This window comes from Simochromis diagramma, unplaced genomic scaffold, assembly GCF_900408965.1.
Source record: "Simochromis diagramma unplaced genomic scaffold, fSimDia1.1 OVJJ01000320.1, whole genome shotgun sequence".
NCBI classification, from domain to species: Eukaryota; Metazoa; Chordata; class Actinopteri; order Cichliformes; family Cichlidae; genus Simochromis; species Simochromis diagramma.
The window spans coordinates 8,807,633-8,834,567 of record NW_024386773.1 but is presented as its reverse complement, the minus strand read 5'-3'; the positions used below and the strand labels follow the sequence as shown (position 1 = coordinate 8,834,567).

General features: G+C 38.9%; 2 protein-coding genes across 11 annotated transcripts in view; both read left to right on the top strand.

The window, feature by feature from the left end:
- Positions 1 to 1,821: 1,821 nt before the first annotated feature.
- LOC120718240 (tubby-related protein 1-like) lies at positions 1,822 to 14,114 on the top strand. Of its 3 annotated transcripts, none has more exons than XM_040006689.1 (11): positions 1,822 to 2,788; positions 5,268 to 5,400; positions 5,490 to 5,856; positions 8,306 to 8,425; positions 8,567 to 8,857; positions 8,977 to 9,141; positions 9,310 to 9,422; positions 9,526 to 9,634; positions 9,728 to 9,826; positions 11,473 to 11,644; positions 12,692 to 14,114. In XM_040006689.1, exons 4-11 carry the CDS (start codon positions 8,393 to 8,395, stop codon positions 12,823 to 12,825), a joined length of 1,116 nt encoding a protein of 371 aa, XP_039862623.1. In that variant the 5' UTR covers positions 1,822 to 2,788; positions 5,268 to 5,400; positions 5,490 to 5,856; positions 8,306 to 8,392; the 3' UTR covers positions 12,826 to 14,114. The 3 variants fall into 3 exon arrangements, with proteins under 3 accessions (XP_039862623.1, XP_039862615.1, XP_039862628.1); XM_040006681.1 differs by having other exon boundaries at positions 1,822 to 5,121; positions 5,257 to 5,400; XM_040006694.1 differs by lacking the exons at positions 1,822 to 2,788; positions 5,268 to 5,400 and having other exon boundaries at positions 5,546 to 5,594; positions 5,728 to 5,856.
- Positions 14,115 to 16,963: 2,849 nt separating this feature from the next.
- tead3b (TEA domain family member 3 b) overlaps positions 16,964 to 26,935 on the top strand; it is a 29,382-nt gene continuing 19,410 nt past the window's right edge. For 6 of the 8 annotated variants that reach the window (XM_040006666.1, XM_040006657.1, XM_040006651.1 and 3 more), the window contains exons 1-2: positions 16,965 to 17,139; positions 17,488 to 17,633. The gene's annotated coding sequence lies outside the window, so the exon portion shown is untranslated. Of the gene's footprint in view, positions 17,140 to 17,487; positions 17,634 to 26,935 lie in introns of all 8 variants that reach the window. The other 2 variants (XM_040006633.1, XM_040006621.1) reach the window with 1 other exon arrangement.

Here is a 26,935-nt window from a genome sequence, read left to right as displayed (position 1 = left end):
CACCATAACAAAGATTAATGTGTTTTCATTTCATTCAGGCTTGTTGTTACAGTTGTTGGCATAGTAAGAGCTGCTTTTACAGCCGCGCTGGTATACTCTGTGACACTGCTTCTCATTGCTTTGACGATGTTTACTATCTTCCTCGTGGTGATAAAAATAAAAATAAAATGGGCTGGAGACACACTGTATGGTGAGAGACACACTGTATGGTGAGAGACACACTGTATGGTGAGAAACACACCGTGGTTTCTGTCTCTTTAAGATCGTGATGGCTTCTCTGCTGCTCCCTTAAGGTCACTCGCCCTCCTTAGGCCGCCTGCCAGCTGCCATGTTACTGTCAAGCATTTGCAGAAATGCCAGCAAGGCCATTAGTCCAGAGCGTTTTCAGCAGTCAGCAGTCTGGACAGTGTGAGCTGCACAGTGATGCAGAAAAACAAAGAGTCTGGCCCATATAAAACTACAAAACACAGTGCTTTCCCGTCTTTGTTTCCTATTACTTGTTATTGTTCACTTCTGCTTTGATTTATTTCCTCCCATTCCCTCTGTGAGCACTCAGGCTACAGCCGCATGGGACACGATGATGAAGAAAACCTCCTTTTTAACTGTGAATGTGACAGCTTGTGATTCAAGCCGTCATTTTTAAAATATGTCGAGATGAATCAAATTACAGTTTCTCCATGTTCCCTCTGGTGTCTCCCAGCTGCTTCATGCATTGTTTTCTGTCTCTTGGGGTACAGCAGCATCTGGTGGTCAGCTGAGGAAATGACACTTTGTTTTTGATAGTGACACTAATTTTTAATCTCTATTTTTAAATGAAAGCAGGAAGGAAACCGCAGGGCTTGTGGTTATAACCAGATCTCTAGATTCAGTAGTCTTTTTGTAATGCAGTGTGACTGTGCGGTTACACCTACCTGAATTAAGACTGCACATTTTTGTTTGTTCTGAATCTCTTTAAATTGTTTCTCTACAGAGTTGATGCTAAAAATCAAAACAAAATGTGCACAGATGGTGAATAGCTGATTATAGTAATCCCAGTTGAACAGTCATGGCATCATGTTTGTCTGCAAGTTCATGGGGGGACCTGTTGCTTGATGAAAATCCTCTTACAACTTGTATCACGTGACTACTTTGTGGGCTTCACTGTTTATATGGAGGCTTGTGAGTAGATGAGACACCCTTGCCTAAGAACCACACACCTACTAAAGAATTGTATGTCTATAAATGAGTACATTTTGGTTGTAATACGTATAAATATGTACAAGTAGGTTTAAAATCACACGATTTTTGCTGGATGTCTTACAATTCATGCCACAAACACATCATGAAAGAGGCCTGGACGAATGGCAAGTACAGTATGTAAACATTCCATGCAGCACTTTAGAGCTTTTGATAGTCCTTACCATGCAAGCATTTTTCATCTTTTTTTTCCTTTTCTCCTCATGCCGTCCATCAGGTTTATGGATGAAGAATGGTTATTACTGCGCTACCACACTCAGTTTCCAATGATACAGGCCAAGTAGCGCTAAACCAATAAGAAGGGAAAGCTTTATGTGCTGCTATCGGGTGGACCTACTTAGGCCCAGTGACCTGTTAATCTAATATATCCACCATTGCATTTGCAGGCTATATCAAGGGTAAGAGTTTGACTGCTTTATAAATTGTTTCTTTACTGCTTTATTAATTGTTTTTGTAAAACTGTCATGGACTGAATGATTCTTCTTAATGCTTCTCAAGCTTCTTCCTTGAAATGAAACAAAATATCTTTGGGTCTTGGACTTTTGGATTTTTATTGGGATTAACAATTAACTCATCAAAAAAATAAATAAATAAAAACATCACTAACTGTCAGCTTTGTTGACATTTCACATATTTAGAAGTAATTGGTTCCGAAATCCGAATCAGAGAAACTTTATTAATCCCAGAGGGTAATTGAGTTGTCATAGCAGCAAATATACAACAAACAGTAGAAACCGAGTTATGACAGATAAATATTAAGATAGATAGATAAATATAGAGATATAGGCATAAATATGAATATACATATAAATATAAAATGGCAAGTATGTGTGCAAATATGTAGTGGTGTACAAAAGTGACAGAGTGCATTGATGTGTGATTAATTGTGTTCCACGTGTGTGGATCTGACCCAAGTGGATGAATTAAAGAGTCTGATAGCAGCGGGAAGGAACGACCTACTGTAATGTTCCCTCAGATAGCGAGGTTGAAGAAGCCTGTTGCTGAAACTGCTCTTCAGATTGTCCAGTGTATTATGGAGGGGGTGGGATTCATTGTCCGTGATTGCCAACAGTCTTGCCAGCATACTGTCACTAATCATCTCCTCCAGGGTGACGAGCTTTATGCCAACAACAGACTCGGCCTTCCTGATGCGTTTGTTTAGTCTGTTTGCTTTGATGCCTGCACCCCAGCATGCCACAGAAGGGGGTGCTCGCAACAACAGACTGATAAAACATATAGAGCAGCCACTGGCATGAAAACCTTGAAAAGAAAATTTTCATGTAGTTTTCTGAATGGTTGAAACACGTGACAAACAACTCTTCTCCCTCCTCCCGAGCCTTTCTTGGTTTCTCCCGTTGACGTGTTCCTGCAGAGCAGATGGCTTTACACATAAATCCTATTAACAACTTTCTGCTGATGGAGATGCAGTGAGCACAGGGTTTTCTCTCTCTGTCATCATCTCCCCTGAGAGGTCTGCTTTTTTATTTTCTAAGCCATAAAAAGAAGCGGTGGGAGAGCTGAATTTGGAGGCCACGTCATGTCTGCAGAGAAGGTAAAAGGTTGAACTTAGGTTTTTGTAGATTTTCTTTAAAAAAATATTTTAAATAAGATTACTTTTCTCTGGACTTTAAGCTTCTCAGGGATGAAATGTGCCAATATTTGGGAAGTGGACCACACAAGTTACTTTTATAAGAGTAACTTAACACTTCACATGACGTTATTTATCGATATACTGCAAAGTTTAAAGTTGTACAGGTGAATTTCTCATATTTCTGTTTGTTGTGGAGAGGACACATATTCGGAAGCATGCTTCAGGGATTGAAATCAGTCAGTAATCCAGACATTCAAGCAAACTGGAATGCTGCTATGGTGGATGTCTGAACCAAATGCAACTGCAAAAGCATTGTCTTAATTCTTACTTTACTTTAACTTTTATTTATTTATTTATTTATTTATTTATGTATTGTCCTGGATTTTGTGGCAAATCTTGCACCATTAGTAAAATTTGTTAATTTGACTCAGTAACATTATATTTGAGAATAATACAGTTGCATATTGTGTAGTTGTACAACTGACCAAAATTAACTACACTTGTGACTGTTGTTGGTGAAGTCTAAACTTACAAAATGAGCATCAATAATCATAAGTGCTATACCAATAGGCATATATAATAAACAAATGTGGTAATGTGGCTAAAGTGTCCAGTGACATTTGATAACTTTAATGCAACAATTCATCACAATACAGCAAATGTCAAATCTGCTGCCATAACTCTGAGATGCGGATTTCCTGTGGACGCAAATAGGCCTGTATTTAATAGGATTACTTTTCCCGTCTCCGGTGGTAGCGATCACACTGACCTCGTTGTCTGTGACTTTAGATGGTGACATATTGTTCCTGTCACTTAGCACAAAAGTTTAGTCCTGAGACTCAAAATATGAATGAGATGTTTGGTAAAATAAAACACTTTTAATTTAATATCACTGATGTAGGCTGTGTGTATTTTACTGAAAAAATATCAAAGCTAATCTCATTGCTTAGATGATTTTTTGTTTTTTAATAAATAGATATTTCAGAAAGGACTATTTATGGCATTGGGCATATCTTCAGTTGAATGGGATTCATGTTTTCAAAATGTTAATACTATGTATAAAGAAACAGGCAGTAGATTTATTCAACTTAAGATAATCCATAGGTGGCATCGAACACCGCAACAATTGTATAAATGGAACCTGGCCTCTACGGACGATTGTTGGAGATGTGATGGTCAAAATGCTTCGATTTTATCTTATCTTATGGAGCTGTTCGGCACTTCGGGATTGGTGGGGAAATATAATGGAGGTAATTTTCAGTGTTTTAAAAAGGAGATTTGGTATCTCACCAAAACTGTATAACCACAGATTTTTCTGATGGAGATTTTTCCAGTTATACAAAAAGATGGATTATTTTGGCTCTTACTACGGCCAAACGGGTCCTGCTAAGACATTGGCGGAAAAAGAACCCCCCTCCCTATGAAGAGTGACTTATGGTTTATTAGACAAATTGCATCAATATGATTGTATTTGGTCCCCCTTTACAAGCTGGCTTTCTGTAACTTGAAGAACAGAGGAGTAATGACAGAGTGGTGGTGTGGGGATTGGTGTGCGAAGAAAGAATAGGATAACTTCCCTTTGTTTTGGTTTTGGTTTTGTTTTGTTTTTTGTTGTTTTGTTTTGTTTGTTTGTTTTTTAAACTATTTATTTATGTAGTTTATGTAGAGCCCCCTTGGCTTAAACTTGTATACACTTTAGGAAGAGGTTTGTGTTATAGATGATAAAGAAGGAAAAGCCAAAAAAGAAGAGTTATAAATAACTGCATTTAAGATGCACAAAACAAATGTACTTTATATTTCAGAATCAGAATTGAGTATAAAATACTTTCTCGTAATTTACGATCCCATTTTAGCTCTCACGTTTTCATCAGGGAATCGTAGCAGGCATGACTTCATCACAAAGCAGTGCAGTGGGTGTTTTCTCCAGGGCTTGAAGGCCTTGGCAGGTTTCATAAAACTGTTGCAAAACCTGTTTCTCCTTTTCTTGTGTTTCTTATGAAACGGTCTCATCAAGAATAGAAACAGATTGTTCAGTTCTAGATGAGACAGACTTACATGCATACATCATTATTACCTCATGCCCTGTTTCTCCTTAACTTCCTTTAAACAGTCTTTATGCTGATTTACAAATCAAAAGCTAAACTTATCCGGCAGATTTGACAGGAGCTACCAGTGCAAAATAAACTTTCATTTTATTTGAATCATTTAGAATGGAAAAAAATAATGATACCACTTCTGTTCATCTTTTTATTGTCTTTCTTCCCACTGCTTTCCTCACATCTGAATTTGTGATGGTGAGTTGGTACTTATAACAGTCTCGCTAGTTTGACTAAATCTTTCACTGCATTTTATGTCTTACCATTTTAATTTAGCTCAGTTGTAGTAAGGGCTCTATGAGTATTGCCAATAATCTTTTTGTGTGCTTAAAGAAAATCTATAGAAACCAAAAAAGAAGAAAGAAGAGGCCAATGGTACAACAGAAGCCAAGCTGAATGGAATTGAGACCAAGCCCAAAAAAGCTAAGACAAAGAAGAATGAAGATGTAGCCAAAGAGGACAGTTCTGCCATTCAGAGTGAGGAGATAAAAACAACTTTTACTCTCTCATCTCTATTGTAGTCTAACGAAAGCAGTTACATATCTTTTTCCTTATCAACATTATAGATGGGAAGAAAGTGAAGAAAAAGAAGCTAGAAAAAGACAAAGAGGAACCAGAAAAGGAAAGACAGACTAAAAAGAAAGCAAAAAGTGCTCCAAAAAAGAAAAAAGGTAAGTCAGCAATGACTGTAATATTGAGTTTTCACTGGGATGTGTTAAAGCTGGGGTGTGTTTCCTATACAATGACACTTTAAGTAACTCCCACAAAAATACGCCATGAGTGCACTGATTTCCATTACTATAGATTCAGACTCAGATGATGACGATGAAGAGGACGGTGAAGATACTCCGAAAAAGAAAACTAAGAAAAAAACAACCAAGGATAGTTCTCCATCTGCAAGTTCCACCCGAGAGAAGAAAACTAAAACTAAAGGTATGACGATGAGGAGAAGAAAGCTGTTGTCTAAAGGGCGTTAATGGTGTGCTCTAAACAGAAGTTATATGACCAGATTGTAATTAAGAGGATTAGATGATGTTATTGTGTAATGGCGTGTGAGCCATTTAGTGGAAACACTTCCTTACTTGGCTGTGTTGTCACATAATAATGAAGTAAGTGGTTTTCCTCTAAGTAATTAACTGTGGAAAATGTAATTAATTATTGCAGCATGATGTTACACACCAGCATGTTTTTGAAGTAAGTGAATAAAACATTCTGAATAAATAAACAGAATAATTAATCGGAAAACTGAATCAGTGAAATAATCCAAACAGAACTGAATTTTTGATGTGAAGCCATGTTTTCTAAGAGATATTTTCTTTATTCCATCCCATCATCACTTTCAGGTGTTGCTAGAATGTGGATATTTTTAGTCCTGCTAACAGCATGGCTTTAGCAGTGTGAGTCATTCAGTAGGTCTGTCCACAACTTTTATCCAGATTGAACAAACTACTTAATCTACTGTGGATTCCCAGATAATGTGTCCAAGTGAACCTTAAGTTTGACATTCTTGTGGTTTTATGTTGTGGCATCACCATATAAAATTGCACTTGTTGCAATAGTATTGAGTGCTTGAACAGAAGGCAGCTTGACATCTTTTCAGTTCATTGCGATGTTTTAGCTCTTCAAGACGCTTCAGTTCTCAAAATACTCCCAGGTATTTAACCCCCAGTGATGGCTGTCCTCTTGGAGGTGATCCTAATGGTGACTGACCCACTGTTAATCATGTGAGTCATCATGACGTGAGCCAAGATGTGAAAAAAGGCGTGGGTCATTGCCATCATCGGGGTCAAGGTGTGAAACCTTGCACCACATTGTCTCACCCCATCATCATGAGAGCTTTTGTGGTTTCTTGAGGCAAGGTGTAAGTGGGGCTTGAAACATCTGGGAAGGGATCACACGATTACGTTGGAGCTGATAGTTGGTGTTGTATGGTAGAATGTGAGGTTTTTGTTCTTGTAGGCTTCCTCAGTTATTTTAGAACTGACACTGCAGGCTGACACTGTGAACATGTTAAGGTGTAAACATGAATATTTTACTCAGGGCGCTTATAACCTTCTCCCACCAGTCTTTGCTTCTGTTCCCTTCATTTATTTGCTCAGTGAATCTGAGCATAAGATATTTGGAAATGATGTTGCTATAATTATTCCCAAAGCGCTCTAACTCACCTGTTTGTCAAGAATTTTGCAGTGAGCTGGTTTTAGCAGGACTCATTCTTTGATTGCAGAAATGAACTACTGGCTCAAATCTCTGCATGAGATACAGTATTTATAATAGAAGATTGGCCACACAATTACTTATGTGATCAATCTCAAAATGCTCTCCAAAGCATTTTGTCACCTTTCACCTCATTTTGTTTTTTCTGCTTGCAGCTTTAATAGTTTTGTTCTGGTTGTCCTGTTGTCAGCTTTCCTTGGCAGCTCTAAAACTCACTGTGCACTCTTGCTCAGTCACAAACAACAGGAACAGTGAAAATAGTGGAGATTTAAAAAGAAAAAAAAAACAGCCAGATATTATCCTCAAGATACAGTAGACCGTTAAAAGAGAGTAAATATTAGGTAACTGTAAACTTAACTCTTAAGTGAATGCTAATGTTACTCTGTAATTTACTTGGCAGGGAGTTAGAAAGGTTTTTACCAGTGTAGCAGTGCATACCTTAGCGGATGTTTAACTATGTTTTTTTAATCCCCAAAGTTCAACACTGCCAAAAACATTCAGGGAGGACTAACAACTTTTAGCAGTCTAAACGGGAGTAAGTCTAAACGGGAGGGCATGTTGGGACAAATTCGTCATTGTGGAAAACGTTTTAAGAGGAAGCACTGAGAGTGTTACAAGTGTAATCGAGGTTCTGAGAAATTTGCTCCACAGATTTGCGCAAGGAATTTGTTCAAATCCTTCACTTCACTTTGATGTCCTCCCAGTTATACACTCCAGGTTTTAGCAGCTTGAATCCTATAAAGGTAAACAAACTGAGGGCTAAAATATGTCGTCTGCGTCCCAGTTTGCTTCATCAGCTTTTCCTTAACTCTGAAAATTAATAAAAGGTACTACTATAATGGAAACTTAACATCTAAATTCGGGTGGATCCAAGCTGAGCCCTAGTCACTCTCACATTCGCATGCTGTCCGAATCTGGGTCAAGATGGCACGCTCCAAGTTAGTTCTGTTGCTACACATCTGTTTCACACATAAATCTTTGTTGACTTAACTGATAACAGTTTGCATTTTTTGGAACTCACACCATAGTGTTCACTAAGATTACTCTCTGCACTCTACAAGTGAATTTACATTTTGTTACATTTCTCAGTGTGTGCTTCCAATTCTTCAGGCTATCACATTTAAGAATAGACAACATTTCTATTAAACTATATACTTTTTTTCCTTAGATGACAAAGATTCTGATGGAAAAGAAAAAAAATCCAAGTCAAAGGAAAAAGACAAGAAGAAGGAACCAGCTTCAATGTTCCAGATAAATGAAGACAAAAACTCAAAAAGCAAAAAGAAAGGTGATTGCATTTTTTAAACTGACGAACTGTAAAACTCTGTCTTTGTTTACTTTACCAAATGCTTTGCCGCATAGCATCCATCTTGATGCTTGATGTTAAAATGACAAAAATTTAGACACTTTACACTTGTTTACTGAACAGCGGCCAAATCGGAAAGTGATGACAGTGAAGAAGAAACAAAGTCAACCAGATCAAAGAAAAAATCCAACTCCGGCTCTGCATCGATGTTTCAAACATCAGCAGATAAGGACAAAGACAAGAAGACAAAGAAAAAAGGCAAGTTTATTACTAAAGCTTTCCTCTGTTGTATTCACAGACAAGCGTATAACAGCTCTGTTGTTTTTTTCAGCAAAGGCAGACGAAAGCAATGATTCTGAATCAGAAAAAGAAGAAAAAACAAAGAAGAAGAAGGGCAAAGGGAAGAAGAAAAAAGTATCTGACTTCAAACAAATCAACCACAACATTTTAATCACTTAATGTCATATTACACTTTAACTTTCACTCAGAGTGGACCATGTTTTGAAATGTTCTTATCTATTCTTCTTTATCAGGAGCGCTCTCCCTCACCTGAAATTGAATTTGACAACTTGGAGAAGTTTGTGATGGAGCCAGCTCCGCAGGGTGTGACTGTGAAATGCAGAGTGACTCGGGATCAGAGAGGGATGGATAAGAGCCTCTACCCTTTGTATTACCTTCATCTAGACAATGAAAAAAAGGTCAGTATCATGTTTTAAAAAGTTGCAAAATGCAGACCAAAGTTGTAAACACAGTACAACAGCACGTTCAGTAGTTCTCCTTTCATTTATTAATTTTAATTACTGCTATCATGGACAGTTGTCATTTGTCTGTGTCCTGTCCCCCCCCCCTTCTTTCTTTCTTTGTAGACGTTTCTACTGGCTGGACGGAAAAGAAAGAAAAGTACAACTTCAAATTACCTCATCTCCATCGATGCCACAGATTTATCAAGAGGAGGCGAGAATTTTGTGGGAAAGCTGAGGTAAAAGGATTTTTGTTTAAATTGCAAAGAAGGTAAACAAACTGTCACATATAAAGTATTAATTAGGTGCATTTTAACTGAATGTGTTTTATACATTGCCCAGGTCAAATTTAATGGGGACTAAGTTCACTGTGTTTGACAACGCTGTGAATCCAGAAAAAGCTCTTCCAGACATGTCTAACGCTCGGCAAGAGTTAGCAGGCATCATCTACGTAAGTCACTTTACTGCAGAACGTTTAACTACAGTACATTGTATGAATAATAAGAACTGTATTTGATTTTGTTTTGGTTATTTTTGACAACAGGAAACCAATGTCTTAGGAATAAAAGGACCCAGAAGGATGACTGTCATCATTCCAGGAATGAGCAAAGACAACGAGCGAGTACCCCTCCGACCAAGAAATGTAAATTCATTGTAAATACAATCATATAAAACACCAGGTCAATGAGGGCAAAAGATAAAGGCCTATACGAAAATTCAATATGAATTGACTAGTCATAGTTTTTGTTTTGTTTTTGAAATGAAAAGTAAATTCACTCCTTGCTTAAATCTGATATTATAGTCACACAATCTTAAGTCACACAATCCTGGAGAGTGAGTGGAGGCCTGATGAATGGAGAAGTGTACTGGTACTGATTTTTAAGAGTTATGGTGATGTGCAAAGCTGCAGTAACTACAGAAGGAATAAAGCTGATGAACCATACCACGAGGATATGGGAAAGAGTTGTTCAAGATAGATTAAGTAGGGAGTTGATAATAACTGAGCAGCAAATATGGTTTTATATTATGAAAGAGCACAACAGATGCAATATTTGCTTTGAGAGTGTTGATCGTGAAGTGAAGTCCAGGAGTTTTACTGCGTTTTTGTTGATCTAGATATGATAAGGTGCCAAGAGAATAGTGGTGCAACGGATCACGGTTGATCCGTAATCCGAACCGATCACACTCCGGACGCACGTGAGCCGAAGATTCAAAAAAGAAGGAAAAAAGTATGTGTATGGTGCGCGTAGTCAGTCTGTCAAGTGATAGTTATGGCCAGCGCTAGTGGTCCAAGTGGAGGAGTAGAGGAGTTTGCTGCATTTAAGCAGCCCTTTGCTCCCCAATCCGACCGGGCTAAAGCTATTACAAAAGCTACTGGGGTGTTTAGCTGCAGACGGGAGGCCGTATTCCCTTGTGCAAAACAAGGGGTTTAAACTATGATGAACGTGCTTGAGCCACGCTATGATATCTCGTTGCGCGTCCACTTCAGTGACAAGATTGTACCAAGGCATGTATGAGCAGGACAAGTTTAAAGTTATGGCTGAACTGTCCCAGGCATCTTCTGTTGCCCAACTACAAATGGGTGGACCTCCAGGTCAACGGAAAGCCCTGTACTGCCCTATACTGCACCTTAATTTGTTGTTATATAATTTCGTGGAATGAGTCTTGAGCTGAATGTTTTTAATAGGCAAACAATTTTGTCTTTTTTTTCTTTTTTTGCTGATCCAAAAATTGATCCGATCTGTGACTTAAAACCGTGATCCGAGCCGAACCGTGAGATTTTGGATCCGTTGCACCACTACAAGAGAAGAACTGTGACATTGCATGAGGAAGGCAGAAGTGGTAGAGAATTATGTGAGGGTAGTGCAGATGGATTCAAGGTGTCTGTGGACTATGATATTTACAGAGGCCATTGTGATTTGTAGTGAGGGAGCAGATAGAAGAGAGTTTGGAGAGGTGGAGGTGTGCTGCGGAGAGAAGAGGAATGAGACAGAGAGAGCTTACTACGTGTTCTAACTCTGCACTCTTGTGCAGTCAAGCGTAACACCCAACAACTGAGATTAGTTTTGTTTCTAAAGAATGCAGATAAATAACTGTAATTTGTCATCTTAATCATTAGAATAATAATGTGCTTTACTATTTTTCTGCTTTCAAGCAAAAACAATAAATTTGAATATTCACAAATGACTTGTTAAGCCTTGTCTATAGCATTAAGAGCAACACAAGGCCAGTGGGAATGAACTATTTGATGTTGATGTTTACCACTTATGTTTTGTTAATTCTTTGCAGGAATGTGATGGCTTGCTGATAAGATTCCAAAACAGAAGGATGGAAAATCTGATCGAGCTTCACAACAAGACGCCTGTGTGGAACGAAGAGACGGCATCTCATGTGCTAAACTTCAACGGCAGGGTCACCCAAGCCTCCATCAAGAACTTCCAGATTGTCCACAACAAAGATCGTGAGTGGCTTTTGCTTGTCCACAACTACTATATGTTAAATAGTTGGGCAAAGAAATGAAAAGCAGTTTACTGGCAATGCATAAAACAACACAAAGATCTACACAACCTAAATGAGTATCTGGGTATTACTGCTGACAATGTCCATCTCCCAATAACCACAGTATATCCTGCAACCAGCAGAATAATGTGCCATGCCACAAAGTTCAAATCATCTGAGAAATTATTCCCCAAAGAATACAGTGAGTTCAGTGTACTGAAATTGCCTGCACAGTCCCCAGATCTCAATCCACCAGAGCACCTTCGGGATGTGGTGGAACATGAGATTTGCATCATGGATGTGCAGCCGGCTGCATTATGTTATGTCAATATGAAATAAAATCTCTCAAATAAAATCGTAGTTAACCTAACCCCATGCATGTGTTTGGACTGTGGGAAGGTGCTGGAGGAACTGGATTGAACCCATGCATGCACGGCGAGAACATGTTAAGGTGTGCACTGGGGGCAATATTGTTAACCACTGCATTGCTGTGCTTCCCCACAAGGAATTAGGCAGTTTTTAAGCCAACAGCAGGCCTAGCCTGGTACTAGCAAACTGTACCTAATAAAGTGGCCAGTTAAATTATGTCTCATAAGACAGACATTGGTCAGTGATTATTTTACTTCTGCCTGTACAACCCTTAGATACAATTTTTAAAAAATGATTTCTTCTGAAATTTAGAACTGCAGTTTTTCATATTTGAAATTTCTTATTTATGCCAAATGTTTTGTTTGTTTGTTTGTTTGTTTGTTTGTTTTAAAATCCCAAGTCAATTTTGAAGTTTATATGCTGAACTTGCTTTACAGTCTTTAGACTGACCAAGCAGTTTATGCAGAATAAACGAATATGGGGATTCAGCTTGAATATTTTATTACTTCTAAGTACGTACATTGCCATGATCCATCTTATTAACTCCCTGCCTGCCTATTTACGTACCTACCTACCGAAACACTACCTATTTATTTATTAAGATAATTCCTCCATTAATGAATTCTTTTGCTTTTTCCAGTGGACTACATTGTGATGCAGTTTGGACGAATCGCTGATGACATTTTCACACTGGATTACAACTACCCGCTGTGCGCTGTGCAGGCCTTTGCCATCGCACTTTCCAGCTTTGATGGCAAAATCGCTTGTGAATAACAGACAAGTCTTCAGTTGTGGACTCACACTTAAACCAGCATGCAACAAACCCACATTCACATCAGATCAACCCAGCGTCTTTGGACTCGCCTACACTTCCTGTGATAGGTGTCGATAACAGCAATGGTTCCTCAAATGTGACAATACCTGCTGTTGTGCTGCTGTTATCCGTGTGAGTGCCCCCAGGTGTAAGACACAAAATTGTTGTCATGTTATCGTCTGATCTTGCATGACATGGTGCAGAAGAATCCTCTGTTTTTCATTCTCAGTATTTCACTGCAATCATCTGAACTTCTGGGAACTACAGAAAGACACACCATTGGGAGTCCAGTGACTGGAGAGTTATGTTTCAGGGAGATAATTGTACACCTCATTTATGAAGGTGTTTGAAGACTACTAACATCATTAAAGGATGTTAAACCGTGAATTTATTTTTTTGCTTTGTTGTGCTTTGACGTATTGTGTTGCTGTATAGAGCCAATTTTTTGTGTCAAATGTGACCGCAGAAACACCAAATTACAATAAAAATATTTCTCTTTAGGGCAAAATGAAAATTATACTTTGTGACAGTAATCATCTGCACAAAAGACACACTTTTATTTTAAGTTTATTCAATTTTATTTAGTGACTGTGAAACCGTTTTGTGTATCTGTATACATTAATATACACATAGGTGTGAAAATCTTTTTTCTAGGCATGTATGTTACGTTTCTCCAAATATATATGTTTCTAGATAACTGGCTCTAATGTGAACTCCTGTAGGTTTTTGTATGTTGTCTTTTTTAATTTCTTTATATTCATAAACATTGCCTTCGCTGCAGGCTTATGGGAATAATTCAAATGAATTAAATTTCCTTGTTAACTAAATCGCTTTGAAGTCAGCTTGTATAAATGTATGTTTTTGTCATGTTTTTGTTGTTGTCATTTTTTATCTTTTCTTGTCGCCCTGATTCACAGCAATATAGTAAATTTAGAGTGCTAGTGACTGTTTGCAGATGGCCAGTACCACTCAGTACCACCACAGAATGACAAGACGTGCAGGTTACCCCAATCCTTCTTCCAACCCTACAAATGGTGTTTTTACGGCATGTTTTTTTTTTTTTTTTTTTAAATCTGTTAGAACAGATATTTATAAAATATGTTTTATAGTTCTATCTTCTCATGTGAGAGAGCGCTTGGCAGATATTCAGTCACATTCTAGTTTCCAGTTTTACAAACACCCACGATTTTCTTCAGTTGCCTGCATGTTGAGAGGAGCTTCACTCAGCATGGAAAAACCTGTTTGAACCGAGGGCCTCCAGAGTAAGTGAGAGGTGTGTATTCTGCCTGAACCTGCTCAGGCAGTTGTCCAGACTCGCAAATTAAATGAAGCCTAAAACTGGCAGCTCCTCTGGAGAGATGCTGTAAGGTGAGTTCTTCCTACCCCATTGTTTTTTTCTGTAATTTGAGTAATAGTTAAACAACTGCCAACATTATTGTAGTCATGCTGATACATTTGTACTCTTAGACACAATGTGTGAAAATGACTGTACACTACTGTCTTATATGTGTGTGGTGTATAAATGTTCATAATCTAAAAATGTTGCAACCATGTTATTGACCAACAGAAGGAGCTGTTGCTGGATGGAAAGGTGTGAGTGTAAGCTTATAAGATTTACAGTGATACACACATTTTACTAGTTAAACCCTCTTTCCAGTAAATAAGCGATAATACGAGGGAGAGCAATATTCATAGTTTCTATGGGAATTTAGTGTAATATGAGCATTTACAGCATATATTTGTATAATTGCATGACAAATGTATTATTATTTGTATAGTTAGACTAAAATGTGAAAGTAAAACTACAACAAAGACTGTTACAGATTATACTCACTAATTGGCTATATACTCGAGGTAATTATACAATAAATGCCAAGAAAATACTATATAATATAATATTAATATAATATAAAATATTCCATTACTAGTAAAGGTCCAGCTTTCATTTTTGTGTCTGTCTGTCAATAACATTTAAGCAGTAGTAATGCTCCTTCGGATTCTCATTCTCATTTATGGGAAATACCCCACTTGTAGTGAAACTGTCTATTTTGTAAGTAAACTCTAAAAGCTATCTACACCCTTTACATCTGGACTTAACCCTTTAATTTACCTCAAGGTTGAACATTTTTGTTTTGTTTTGTTTTGTTTTGTTTTGTTTGACCTGCTCCCCTCAGGCAGGAGGCTCCGGTCCATTCGCACCAGAACCTCTCGCCATAAGAACAGTTTCTTCCCCTCTGCTGTTGGACACATGAACAATAACCATATGACTGTCCCCGCCACTAACACATGACCCTACGCTGTGTTCACTGCATCATTCCATGTTTGGCACTGATCACCACCTGCACTCATGTATATATCTTTCAACGTAGCACTCTTAATTCTTATTCTCATGTATATATCTCATGTATATCTCATGCACATATCTTTCTACGTAGCACTTTTAATTCTTATCCCTACTTTTATTTTTTCATGTCTATTTAAGTGTTATTTATGACACCATGTTTGCACTGAAGCACCGCAGCAATTTCCTAATGTTGTAAACCTGCTCAACATTTGGCAATAAACCCCTTTCTGATTCTGATTCTGATTCTGATTTTTCTAATGAAATGGTTTTACTTATTTATTTTACAGGATAGTTCAGACTCAAAATTGACTTATTGCCTCATTTAGACTTTAAATTGGAGCTTTAAATTACTTTCTGTGAGTTATGCAGGTTTGGCTGCATTAATGTCAACATCTGTTAGGGGAAAATTAAAGAAACAGAATTCTAGGGGGGAAAAGAAAACTGTGTTCCTCACATGAAAGTTGTCTAAGAGAAGGATTTGCATTTAAACTGTTGAGAATAATCAAAACCTTAGACTGGATGACATATTATAAATAATATTAGACAATATTTTAGTACTTTTTTTAATATAGTATTTTTTTTTCTAGTCATGTCTCCACTTTTACCTGTTATTTAGTAGCATGCTGCATATACTAAGATCTAAGGAAATTATAAGAAGAAAGAGGAAGATGTCAAATGGTTGAATGACAATGAAGCTGAGTCTGTTATCTATTTCTAACTAAAGCTTTTCATAATACATCATTTGTATATTTGTAGTATTTCTCCATTATTAAGTACCAAACATCAAGCTGAGGTTTCTGTTCTATAGATTTGAAGAAATTTAAATATCAACATAACCAGACGCACAGAGTAAACCATTGAATGTGTGCTGTTTGTTCTGTGTGACATTGAGATGGCATCATTTTTCTATTGAGTGTGTAGGGGACCTTAACATTTTCTTTTTCTCTGTCTTACTGTAAAATTAAGACTAAAATTAAGTTCCGAGGCAACATGAAGGTGACTCCATCGTTTAGTAGTGAACATATTCACCTTACATGCAAAAGATTCCTGCTTTTAGAATGAGAGAAGACATAAACCCAGCCTCAGGGGGTCACGAGCCCAGGTAATCATTTATGTGCCAGAAGGGGCATCCAATGTGAAATCTGTGCCAAATCAGATATGCATACCCATCGCTTGTGGTCGCCTCTTGGGGATGAGCCAGCAGGTGAAAATACCTCCAACATATAAATCCAATTTATTCAGTAGTGATTAGTAGTGATGTAATTTGTTGTGATCTTCTCTGTTCTGTTTATATTTATATACTATACCATATTATCTCATCTTTTTATCACTAATATTTTGGATAGGATAATATTTCCACATGTAACTAACTGCACAATTTTCCATTTTAAACCCTATATATTATTATTTAGAAAATTTTAAAAATTGCATTAAGGTTTTGAAACATTAAATATTCCATGTTTCTTTAAAGTTATCTACAGTAATAAAACATAATAATGATGATGTTTTAGAAAGATTCATTTAAAGACTGTTCCAGTGTTTTTATGTAAATGCCCTTTATATATTTCCTACCTTTGACATATTTCTGCGAGTGTATGTACTGCCAGACTGGTTTTTCGGACAAGAGGTTCCAATCAGCGTTCAGGGATTTTGTGGGCGGGGCCTGCGGTGAAGTCACTACCCCCCCTCCAAAAGCTTGTTGATTGACGCGCACCAATGGCTCCTCCTTGAAAGTCTTTTTTTTCCCTCCCCCTTCGTTTTCCAGTGTAGTGCGTTGATTTCATACCAAAGTCATACTTAACATTCCACTTATACTGTCAAACCTCTGAGAAATATTAAGGAAAACAACAGCGCGCCAAAATATAACAAAGTTACTGAATTGATCAGTTTCCCCCACTGAGGAGAATAAGCTGACTGCAAGTATAAAAAGGTAAGTCTTCCACAAATGTTCCCTCTTTCTGTCCACAGCCTTTTTTCTGGGGAGTTTTTTCATGCCGCTTGTCTCGGTGAAGTTTTCAGATCATTGTCATTTTTTACATTTTTCCGCGGAGCTCCCTGCGTTGGGAGGGAAGAAAACATTTGCAGTTTGATACTCTATTGTGTTTGACTTTCCCAGTGTGCATGGATATCTTTGACAGCCTATGTGCAATCATATTTCCACCGGTAGCCCGCTCATTGGCACATACTTTTACCTAAAAGAAAAAAAAAGAAAAGAAAAGGGTTTTCTCGTTTGACAGAAGGAAATGGGAAAAACATGTTTGTTTTCTGTCCCGGACAGTTCATACCTGGATCCAACTCTTCCAGCCTTGCTCCTCAAGAAGAATCCAACAGTTTTACAGACAAGCACGGAGAGAGACGATTTGGACGAAAACGTTTTAGAGGAATACACAACATCAGCGTGATTTGGACCTCTGCATCACTAAGGTAAGACAGCTTCTTGATTAGGAAGCGAGGTTAAATAAATTCTGGAGGTCTTGTTGATGCTTCCTACATGGAATTACAAATACAGAGTAGTTTTCTTGATAACGCCTAAACAAACCAAGATTATCTCATATAAAAGTGTGTGTGTGTGTGTCAGCTCAGCTACGTCTGCTTTCGCTTTAGCTCTTGCCGGGCAGACTGTGAACAACATTGTAGTATGTTAATACATTTTTAAGGCTAAATTTAAATCAAGCATTTTCTTCATCAAAACACTCAACAAATTAATATGAATGATTTTTTTAAATGGTTTGCAATGAATCAAAGCGTTAGATTAGAAAACCAAAGCTTTTTTTTCACTCACATCTGGAATTACACCTTAAAGAAAAATCTAAATTTATTTATGTACATGCATATTGAGGTGTACAAGACTATGCAGTGTAAACCACAGAATAAAAGTTGTTATAGAAAGTAACTATCTGTCTATCTATTTAACTATCTGTCTATCTATGTAGTTCTTTGTTCTTGACTTTTTCAAACGTGGCATGTGATGATACACTGCAAAGTCCTTCTAAGTACATAATTCATAGGTGAAGATTTGAGATGCATGGATACGTAGCGAGCTAATTGTATAATTATATGAGTGCCACCTCAGGCTACACCTGCTATACAACTGTGTGTGGTTAGTAGAGACCTAGGCGAAAATAATATGTGTCCGTTTTGACAGAGCCAAACGTTGGCACCTCCTTTATCCTAAGTTTGCGCGGTCATATGAACTGCACAGTTAAATCACTGACAGTCAACACGTTTGACTCAACGGCAGAATGCGGTCTGTCAGGTTGGTCGCTGTTAGCAGAATAACCTGTTAACGTCTGTTACTGTTTCCCCTGCAACATTTCCTAAAATTCAAGGCAGAAGGAAAGCCTTTCTCTTTTTTCTTTTCTTTCACATCATTGTCTTTCATAAACACAGTTGTAAATTAAAGTATGACATTGATTTGGTGTAGCCCTTTAAGCCCGCTCTAAAGCCTTTTAAAGCAAAAGGATAATCGGCTATCAAATAGGGTGTCTCTTTTCTTGCTGTCACGTTAGGTCATGGTTGAGAAGCCAGATCTCCAGTTTGGGGCCTGCTTAAGACCTACATGTGGAAATGTTCTGAAATGAAACACCAACATGAACAACCAAACAATGTGCCCTTGGTAAATGAGACACGCCAAGATGCCTAATAATAGATTTTGATGCTGATGGGTAAATCTGGAGAGGATTAAGCATTCTGCTGTTCCGTCAGATTCTCTTTCATTGTTTTCATGCAGCCTGAATACATCAGGCCTCCCACTGTACAATGTGGTCTTTTTTTTTTCCTTGAACATACTTTATATTTCTTAGCGATTGCGGATTCAGCATTTACACTTTGTACTTGTGTAGGAGTTAAATTAAGGGAAAGTTTTATAGCTTTACCATGTCACGGAGGTCAATTAGATTACTTGTGGTAGTATCCCCTAAAAGTGGCTGTTTTCTCTCCTTTTTTCATCCCCAGCTGTGTTCCTTCGGGCTGTTTAGTAGAGGGAAGAGTTAATGAGCATGTGTTCTCTTCATTAGGGTAACAAATCAATCCCCTTATGTTTTTGATTTTTCTTTTTAAATATGCTTAATCAGAAACTGTAGCTACTATAGGTATTTCAAATTATTTGTGGTGTAGGGCTAATTCCAGTGGTGAAGTGCATCCTGTGTTTGCGCTGCAGAGAGTTTACTTTGGATGCAGGTCTGTTGACCGTTTGTCAGTAGCAGCTTCACCCGTTTGTGTCAAACCCACAGAAGACCAGCTAATGAGCTTTTGCCCATTTGTGCAGACATTGGTCGCTTTTTAGCACCAGTTTCAGAAGTTCTCATCCAAATGGTGGACACTTTTGCCTCTGTCAACCCAGACCTGAACAAATACCACTTATGTCTGTGCGGTGAGGACGCAAAGAGAAAAGCCTGCAGCTCTCAGCAGAAAGGCATTAATGATGATCTGGATTACAATATGCAGTTTGACACTGTCAGCTAGTAACGGCTGGACTGAGCTACTTGTTGGAGTCATAGAGCCAAAAAAGAAAGTGTAAAAATCTTTCAAAACAGAATTCACTTTGAAAGTCCTCAGTAATGCAATTTATCAACATTTTATTCACATTAATTCACTGCACATGTTTACATATCCTCCAAACCATGAGGTTTGAACAGATAAGCTTTCTGGCCTCCTCTTCAGACCACTGAGGGGAGGAGCTGGGGAGTGGCTGAGAACAGAATACTCTTTGTGTCAGATGTCCCCAAGTTGCTAAAGGTTTTAGTTGTTCTTCCTCTGGCAACCAAGAGTTAGCAATGTTCCACATTTCTTTACTCGAAAGAAGAAGAACTCAGAAAGAAATGTTATTTGTGACAATGTCTGTCTCCTCTCCAGCCTCCATTATAAATAACAGGAGGCTTACTCCTGCACTGCTTCATAAAGTGTCTGTGTGTGTGTGTGTGTGTGTGTGTGTGTGTGTGTGGCCTGTGTCGCACTGGAGCTCCAGTGACCCAAGGGCACTCATGTGAAACTCCTTTAATCCCTCTGCTCAGTGTTTTGGGTTGGGGGATGATCTCCCTCTGCAGCACAGTTCATTTTAGTTGCTCCTAATATAAAACATCACAGGTGTAGTCGTTTTTAGGCTGATTAAACTTTCGTCTTCAACAGAAGAACAAGTTTAACCTTTGGGTGTGCTTTTTATGTAAGATTGGAGTTTTTTTCTCCTTGTGATACAGCTCGTATACAGCTCTGATCACAGCCGTGGCTGCTTTTAAATGCCTTGTGCCACGATTTATACGGTTGCATGAATTATTGGCTGGTGCATTCTGCTGCAAAGTTATGCATGTCTTAAAGGTTTCACAGATTATGGCTTTAAACCGCTCCTCTCACCACAAAATGACCAATTCAGGCTAGAATGGCTTCTCTGCTACGTTCCCCAGAAAATTTCCGATTAAAATGCTGATTCAGGCTGTAAAGAAAAAAAAAAAAAAAAAAAGCTCTCTGGCTTTCTGGCCCTGCTTTGTGTCAGTCTTTCCCTTTTCATCTGGATTAGGCTTAAATCTCTGAACGTGTCACAGTTCAAGGTAGACCAAATAGCCAGCAGCATCCAGTGTTAAAATAGAACAACAAATGAATGAATCGGGCCTTATGTTCATGCTGTGCCTTGACGTGTGATACTCATTTATCCGCCTTAGACTCTGTGACTCATAGGAAACCAGCCACCTCTTTTTGCCTCCATGCAGCATGTTAGTCGGTTTCCATGCTATGTGAAATGATTAAAAGAAAGCAATAAATAATAGTCATTTCTCTTCATTTTCATGGTGTAAATAATCGAGGAATGTGTGCCAGACACTTCCAGCTCAGATCGCTTTCTTTTCTGCGTGCAAGACGTTATTCTGAGTCTTATTTTTTTCCTCGGGCAGGCAGCTGGTATCAAACTGCAAATGTCTGACTTGACAGAGTGTGCATGTGGTACGTGTGTGTTCATGTGTTTGTCTTAGCTTTTCCCTCTGCCTTTCTTTCTGTCTCTTGCCGTGTGAGCTGTTGGCCGTCCAGCCCTCCTCTCACTCTCAGCTCTGATTGTTTCCTGAGTGCCTTGCCAGATAGGAAGTAGGAGGAAGTTATTGGAGGAGCTGGAGAGAATTTATTAGGGCCAAACACAGACACAGAAGGGAGAGGGGAAGGTGGTGACTGATTTTTTTTTTTTTTTTTTTCCTTTTTTTTTGGAAGATGGGCTCGTGCTTTCATGAGTCTTAAAAAGGCAGTGGTGCCTTCAGCAAACGCAGAGAGCACACAGCCTGACACTTGTGCCAGCTCATCACCTTAGATTTATCTCCTAAATGAAGGAGCAGTGCTGCAGTTAAACATGTGCATATGTGTGTTCTGTGTCAGGAGGAATAAGGCCATGTTTCTAGCTCTTGTCAGAGAGCAGCTTTCCTGGCCCGGAACCTAAAATGTTTTCTTTATCTGTAATCTGACCTTAGAGAGCAGCTGCTCCTTCTGCCGCCAAGACCTGTTGTTTCCCCTGTTAAATGTGTGTGTGTGTTTGTCAGACTGTTGGTGTGTGTGGTGGGGGTCTCACTTTGAACGAGAGCACTGACCCTACAGCTGTGAGCACCCTTCAACCTTAACAAGATGTGTGCTTCTCTAATGTGGAGGAGTTTGGGTCTGTGATTTGTAACTGTGTATACACGAGACTTTAAGTTCAGTGGAGGTGTGTTTTACTCCCAGCTAAGCGGGGGGGCTTATGTCTGCCAGTAGGGGCCTGTTCTTTGCCAACAAGTGTCCCAACTCTTACAGCAACTAAACAAAGACTTCATTTATAACGACAGGAACAAATCTTGTAGTGTACAGATGGAAGAATATACAATCCGACTGTGAGCAATGACAGAGAGACATGCAAACACAACAGGCTTGATGGATCAACAGTGGAAGAGACAGATTTGAAGGAAATCTGTTAACAATCTGCTTTGGGACATGAGTCAGTAGAACTGAGTCATGGGGTGTACAGAGATGTGAACAGATGAAGGAAGCTGATCCTTTCATGGTGCTTTGTTTGTGCTTTATCCGAAAAAAACAATAATAATACAAACGATATGCACTACCCCAAGTGGCCAAATGAATCAGATGTACTAACATTACAGCCAAAATAGGTTTTTGCATCCTGGTATTCAGCTAGTGAGGTTTATAAATAACTTGATTCTATAAAAAATTATGGCTGACACACTGAAACAAAATCCTAAAGCAAATGCGCGTGTTGCATTACATACACCTTCATTTTGATAAGGCATGTAGAATTTTTTGTTTAAAAAATAAAAGGAAAACACCTGTAAAGATATATTGCAAATATATCTAATGGCTGTGTCAGATATCTTGTTTATAACCTTGGCTCCAATGTGTCTTCTACTGTTTCAGTCCTGTGGACCAGGTTCAACTTTTTAATAGTTGCTGTTAAAGGCTTAAATATCACAATGGCAAAAAAAAAAAAGGATGATTTCTGTACCAACGTATTAGAGATCACAGAATTCATGTTATATTTACTTCAGGTGTTTTTAAAATTTTAAATGAGTTACATTTACAAGATTGTGTTTTCTACCTTAAATTCAGAGTAGGAGTAACCAGAGTAGTTGATGGTTTTATTATTAAAGCTTCTAGTGTATTACTATGATCCATCCTGTCTGGTCTTTACTGCTTAAAAAGAAGCAGTAAAGAAATTAAGAATTTATTTTTATAACATTTTTTTTTTCAATTTTCAACAGAAAATGTATTTGCTGCATTGACTTCATTCTCCATCTAAGCCTTGTTACTGGCGTTTTACACAGCCAGAAACTGCAAGAAAAAACAAATGTATTAATGAAAAGTGATGAATTTGTCAACAGTTCTCATGACAAATTTTTTTTTTCACGGAGTGTGCAAATAACTCATAAACAGAGAAGTTCAGTGGAACCAAAACGGATTCAAATGGAGTCAAACATTATGCTCGTCACATCGACAGCAGAAAGTTGAGGGAAAATTTCTTCCTGCTCTGCTAAACCATGACATGCTCCCTCGGATTTAACAAGTACTGTCATTGTGAAATGGGCACTTGTAATTGGTCGGGAGGGCATTTAGTTTCATTTTTATTGAAATAATTATTTTGAAAATAGAAAATAAAACCTAGTAAAATACTTATCATGGGCTGTCAGGATGGGTCCATTGTTGAAGTCGGTGGGCCCAGGACTCTTAGGCTGACCCACAATGCTGTAGACTGTTTAGAAAAGATGCGTATGGCCCTCTGTCACATCCCTAACTTTAGCAGAAAACAAAGAAGAAAAAAGATTTGGCTCCTGTACTGCTGTGAAGAAGGGTTGGCTAGTCAGACCGAAATATTTTTTTGTATATGGCTATAAACAAGTAATTTCCATGACTGAATGTTAGCATAGGGGTCTATGGAGTCTGATGATCTTTAGGAGCCAGCCTCAAGTGGCCGTTAGAAGAACTGAAGCTGTTGGCTTCATTTTTTTTAAGTTGTGGTTTTGTTTTTTTGGGAGGCCTTTCTGTGACACGTGTAACCTGGGCGTTGAAATAATAGTTTCCCTTATTGCTATACAGCAGAAGCTTAAAGCTTAACTTTGCACTTGTAAGCTATTGGACACATACTGTGCCCTTCTGGTACTTACACTGCTGTCCTAGCTCAGTGGGCTCACATGGCTCTCACGGTGGGATGTTTAGTCTCTGCTAAAATGTATTACTATGATCCATCCTGTCTGGTCTTAAACGTCTTCGAGGTTCGACAGATGTTCTTTTCCCACCGCTGGACTCGAGAGGAGATGTTGCCGTCAGGCCATAAAAATCAGACATGACAGAGAAAGTTTGACTCAAGGTCTTGCCTCACTGTAGTCTTGGAATTCCGCTGCGTAAGTAGAAACCCATCTGGTTGGTCCATTTGAGAGACCCAAGATGATATCATGTTCAGTGGAAGATAAATTTGAGGAATAACAGACAACAAATAAAAATGTGTCAGCTCTGCCTTTTCTGTTTGACTAAATGTTATCCTACCAACTGCTGAATGCCAAGACACCTATTTCGTTTTTACTGAAAGAAACAGAATCTGTTTTTCGGCCTGTAGGTGTTTGTAAGTGATTTCCTCCATTCTGTGTGACTTATGGATTCCCTTTCCTGATTAAGGCTATGTTGACAACTTTCCTCAAGCAAGCCAGCTGAGAGTGACTCAGTAGAATTTCTGGAATTCATTGGTACATTTTACCACACACAGCCCTGTCTCAGAAGAAGGTAAACTCAAAGCAGTGCCAACAAACTCCGGTCAGTTCGTAGATGGAGCCGGAGCAGAGATAAGCCGATTGCTGAAAACAGAATGTAATGTGATCGCTGGGTACAGGACTGGGAAAATGGGTAGAGGGATTCTGGTGCATGAATGGTGCTGTTTCAGTGACTGTGCGAGCCACATAGCTTTGCAGTGTTATTTACATTCCTGCTGCACATTGGAATTCTGTAGCATGTTGGTCTCAGAGTCCCATGGCCTGACTCCCAGACAGAGGGAGGGGAGGTGTGTCCCTGATTTTTATGTAAAATGTGAGAGCAGTGTGTCATCCAACCAGGACACATTAAAAAAAGTGTTTCCATCTGGCAAAAGATCTAAAAGTCTTACACACAGTTTTGTACATGGGAGCTGCTGGTTATTATCAGTATCAGTTCCATAACAGTTTCTCAATTGTGCTATGAAATGTCAGCAAATTAAAATGAGCCAAAGTGTGTCACAATTGTCTAAGCTGAATGGAAAAGAAACAGAAATCACCCTTATAAGATTTATATTTCATACTATGGTTTACTCATGAAAGTGACCACCGTCTCATTTTTGTCTCACACAACACAATTGATTCATTCTTAAGTAAAATGTTAATTAGGCCATGATATTAAAATGGCAAGCTTGCCACCCAAATAGCTCTGACCTATTATCGATGTAGGACCTTTTGATGATAGTCCTGCAGTTACTGGTACTAGGACAGAAGTAGGTGATCCTTTAGGACGTGTGGGGTGCAAGTGGTACCTCCATGGATCGGGCTTGTGTAACATGCAGATGCTTACTGGATTGGGATCTGGGAATTTAGAGGCCTGGTAAAAGGCATGAGCACTTTATTGCTTTCCTTGAGCTGCTCCTGCCACACTGCAAGGTGCGTTCTCCTGCTAGAGGAGGCTGCTGCTGTTGGGAGTGCCATTTCAGTTAAGGCTGTGTTTGGTGTGCAAAACCAGAATGATGTCATTCACTTTAATTTGTATTTAATTTCAAGCCCAAAACATTAAGGATATTCCTTTTTAAATCTCATGTAACAGGAAAAAGAACTGTAAATTATTCGAGTAGAGAATGAGGAACTGAGGATTTTCTATCACCTTTGCTTCACAAGTACTTATTGCTCATCGAACATGCTCATTCAGTTAATGCCACTCAACATCAGTCAACTGATTTATTTTTTCTATCAACACTGAGGACTGTTTGTATTTTAATCATTGCAAGTTGTTACTATGCTGTGGAGTTTCTCACCCAAACTGGCTCGAAGGGACATTACAGTGCATTGGTGAGAGATCTTCTAATTGAATCAGTATGTTAATTACAACTGCTTTACTGGTATTTTGGGAGTAAATCATGTTGGACAACTAAATCCCAAACCTCCTCATGCTGACTCATTTAATTGGAGCTCTCTACAAGTATGAAACTAGCTGTTGCGTTTGAGTCCATAAGACTGTCCGTCCAACATTTATCATGATGTCGGGGCCATTGTCCTGACTTAAATCCTGTGACTCCACTCGGAGATGTATTGAAAAATTGCTCCACTGACAATGCCCTCCCTCTAGTCTGAGCTCTGAGCGTCACAAAGTGGGAGCGTGTTCACTGCTGATGTTGCATTCCAGCTGGAACAATCCCACTGTTTTCCAGACTCCAAAGTGGACGCCTAAATTGGACCCCCCCTTCCCCCCTCCAAAGTCCCCCCCTAGTCCCCCCCCCCACCCCCCATACACACCCCTTTTCCCCCTCTGCTCTAAACCTACCATCCAAACCACCCACCCACCACCCACTCCTCCTCCCATACATGCATCCCCTGGTCTCCTGTCCTTATTTGGGTAAAGACGTTCTGAGTGCTCGTTGGAGGGGAGGGAGGGGAGGGCGCTGGGTTGACACAAGGGAGGCAGGAGGAGAAACAGTGAGCACTCGCAGCCCTTTCTTAATAAGGACATGTCTGGAATTCAGGCCCCTCTCTTAGTGAAGAGCCTCTCTTTTGCAGCACCTCACTTGAACACGCTCTTGTGAGCACTTGGAGCTCCATTGAGGTCGTCGGATCTGATGTTACATTGAGCGCTGTTTGCGGCTCTTCACTGCTCACAGTGCAGAGGAGGTTCGCAGTGTTTTCTCTGCTATAATTGGAGATAAACAACAGAGCAGCCACCTCTCCCTCCACGCCTCCCTAACTGTGCCATCAGCCTATGATTACGGTCTCGGCTTTACTGAGCCCGTTACCCCGCAGCACCTGCGCACACATTAATGACATACTTTGAAAGACATCTTCACACCAAGCTATATGACCACCGTATGCTATACTTGAGATTGAGATAGACGTGTATTGAAGATTACATTATTGTTTGTAGAAGTGGACCTTTTGTGCTGGTTTAGTTTTTAATTTGTTCCAATGCGGACAGCGTGACAACAAAGTAAAAATCGCACTGGCGAAACTCTTGTGGTTGTTTCAGTCTGCTTACACATTTTATGGTTTTAG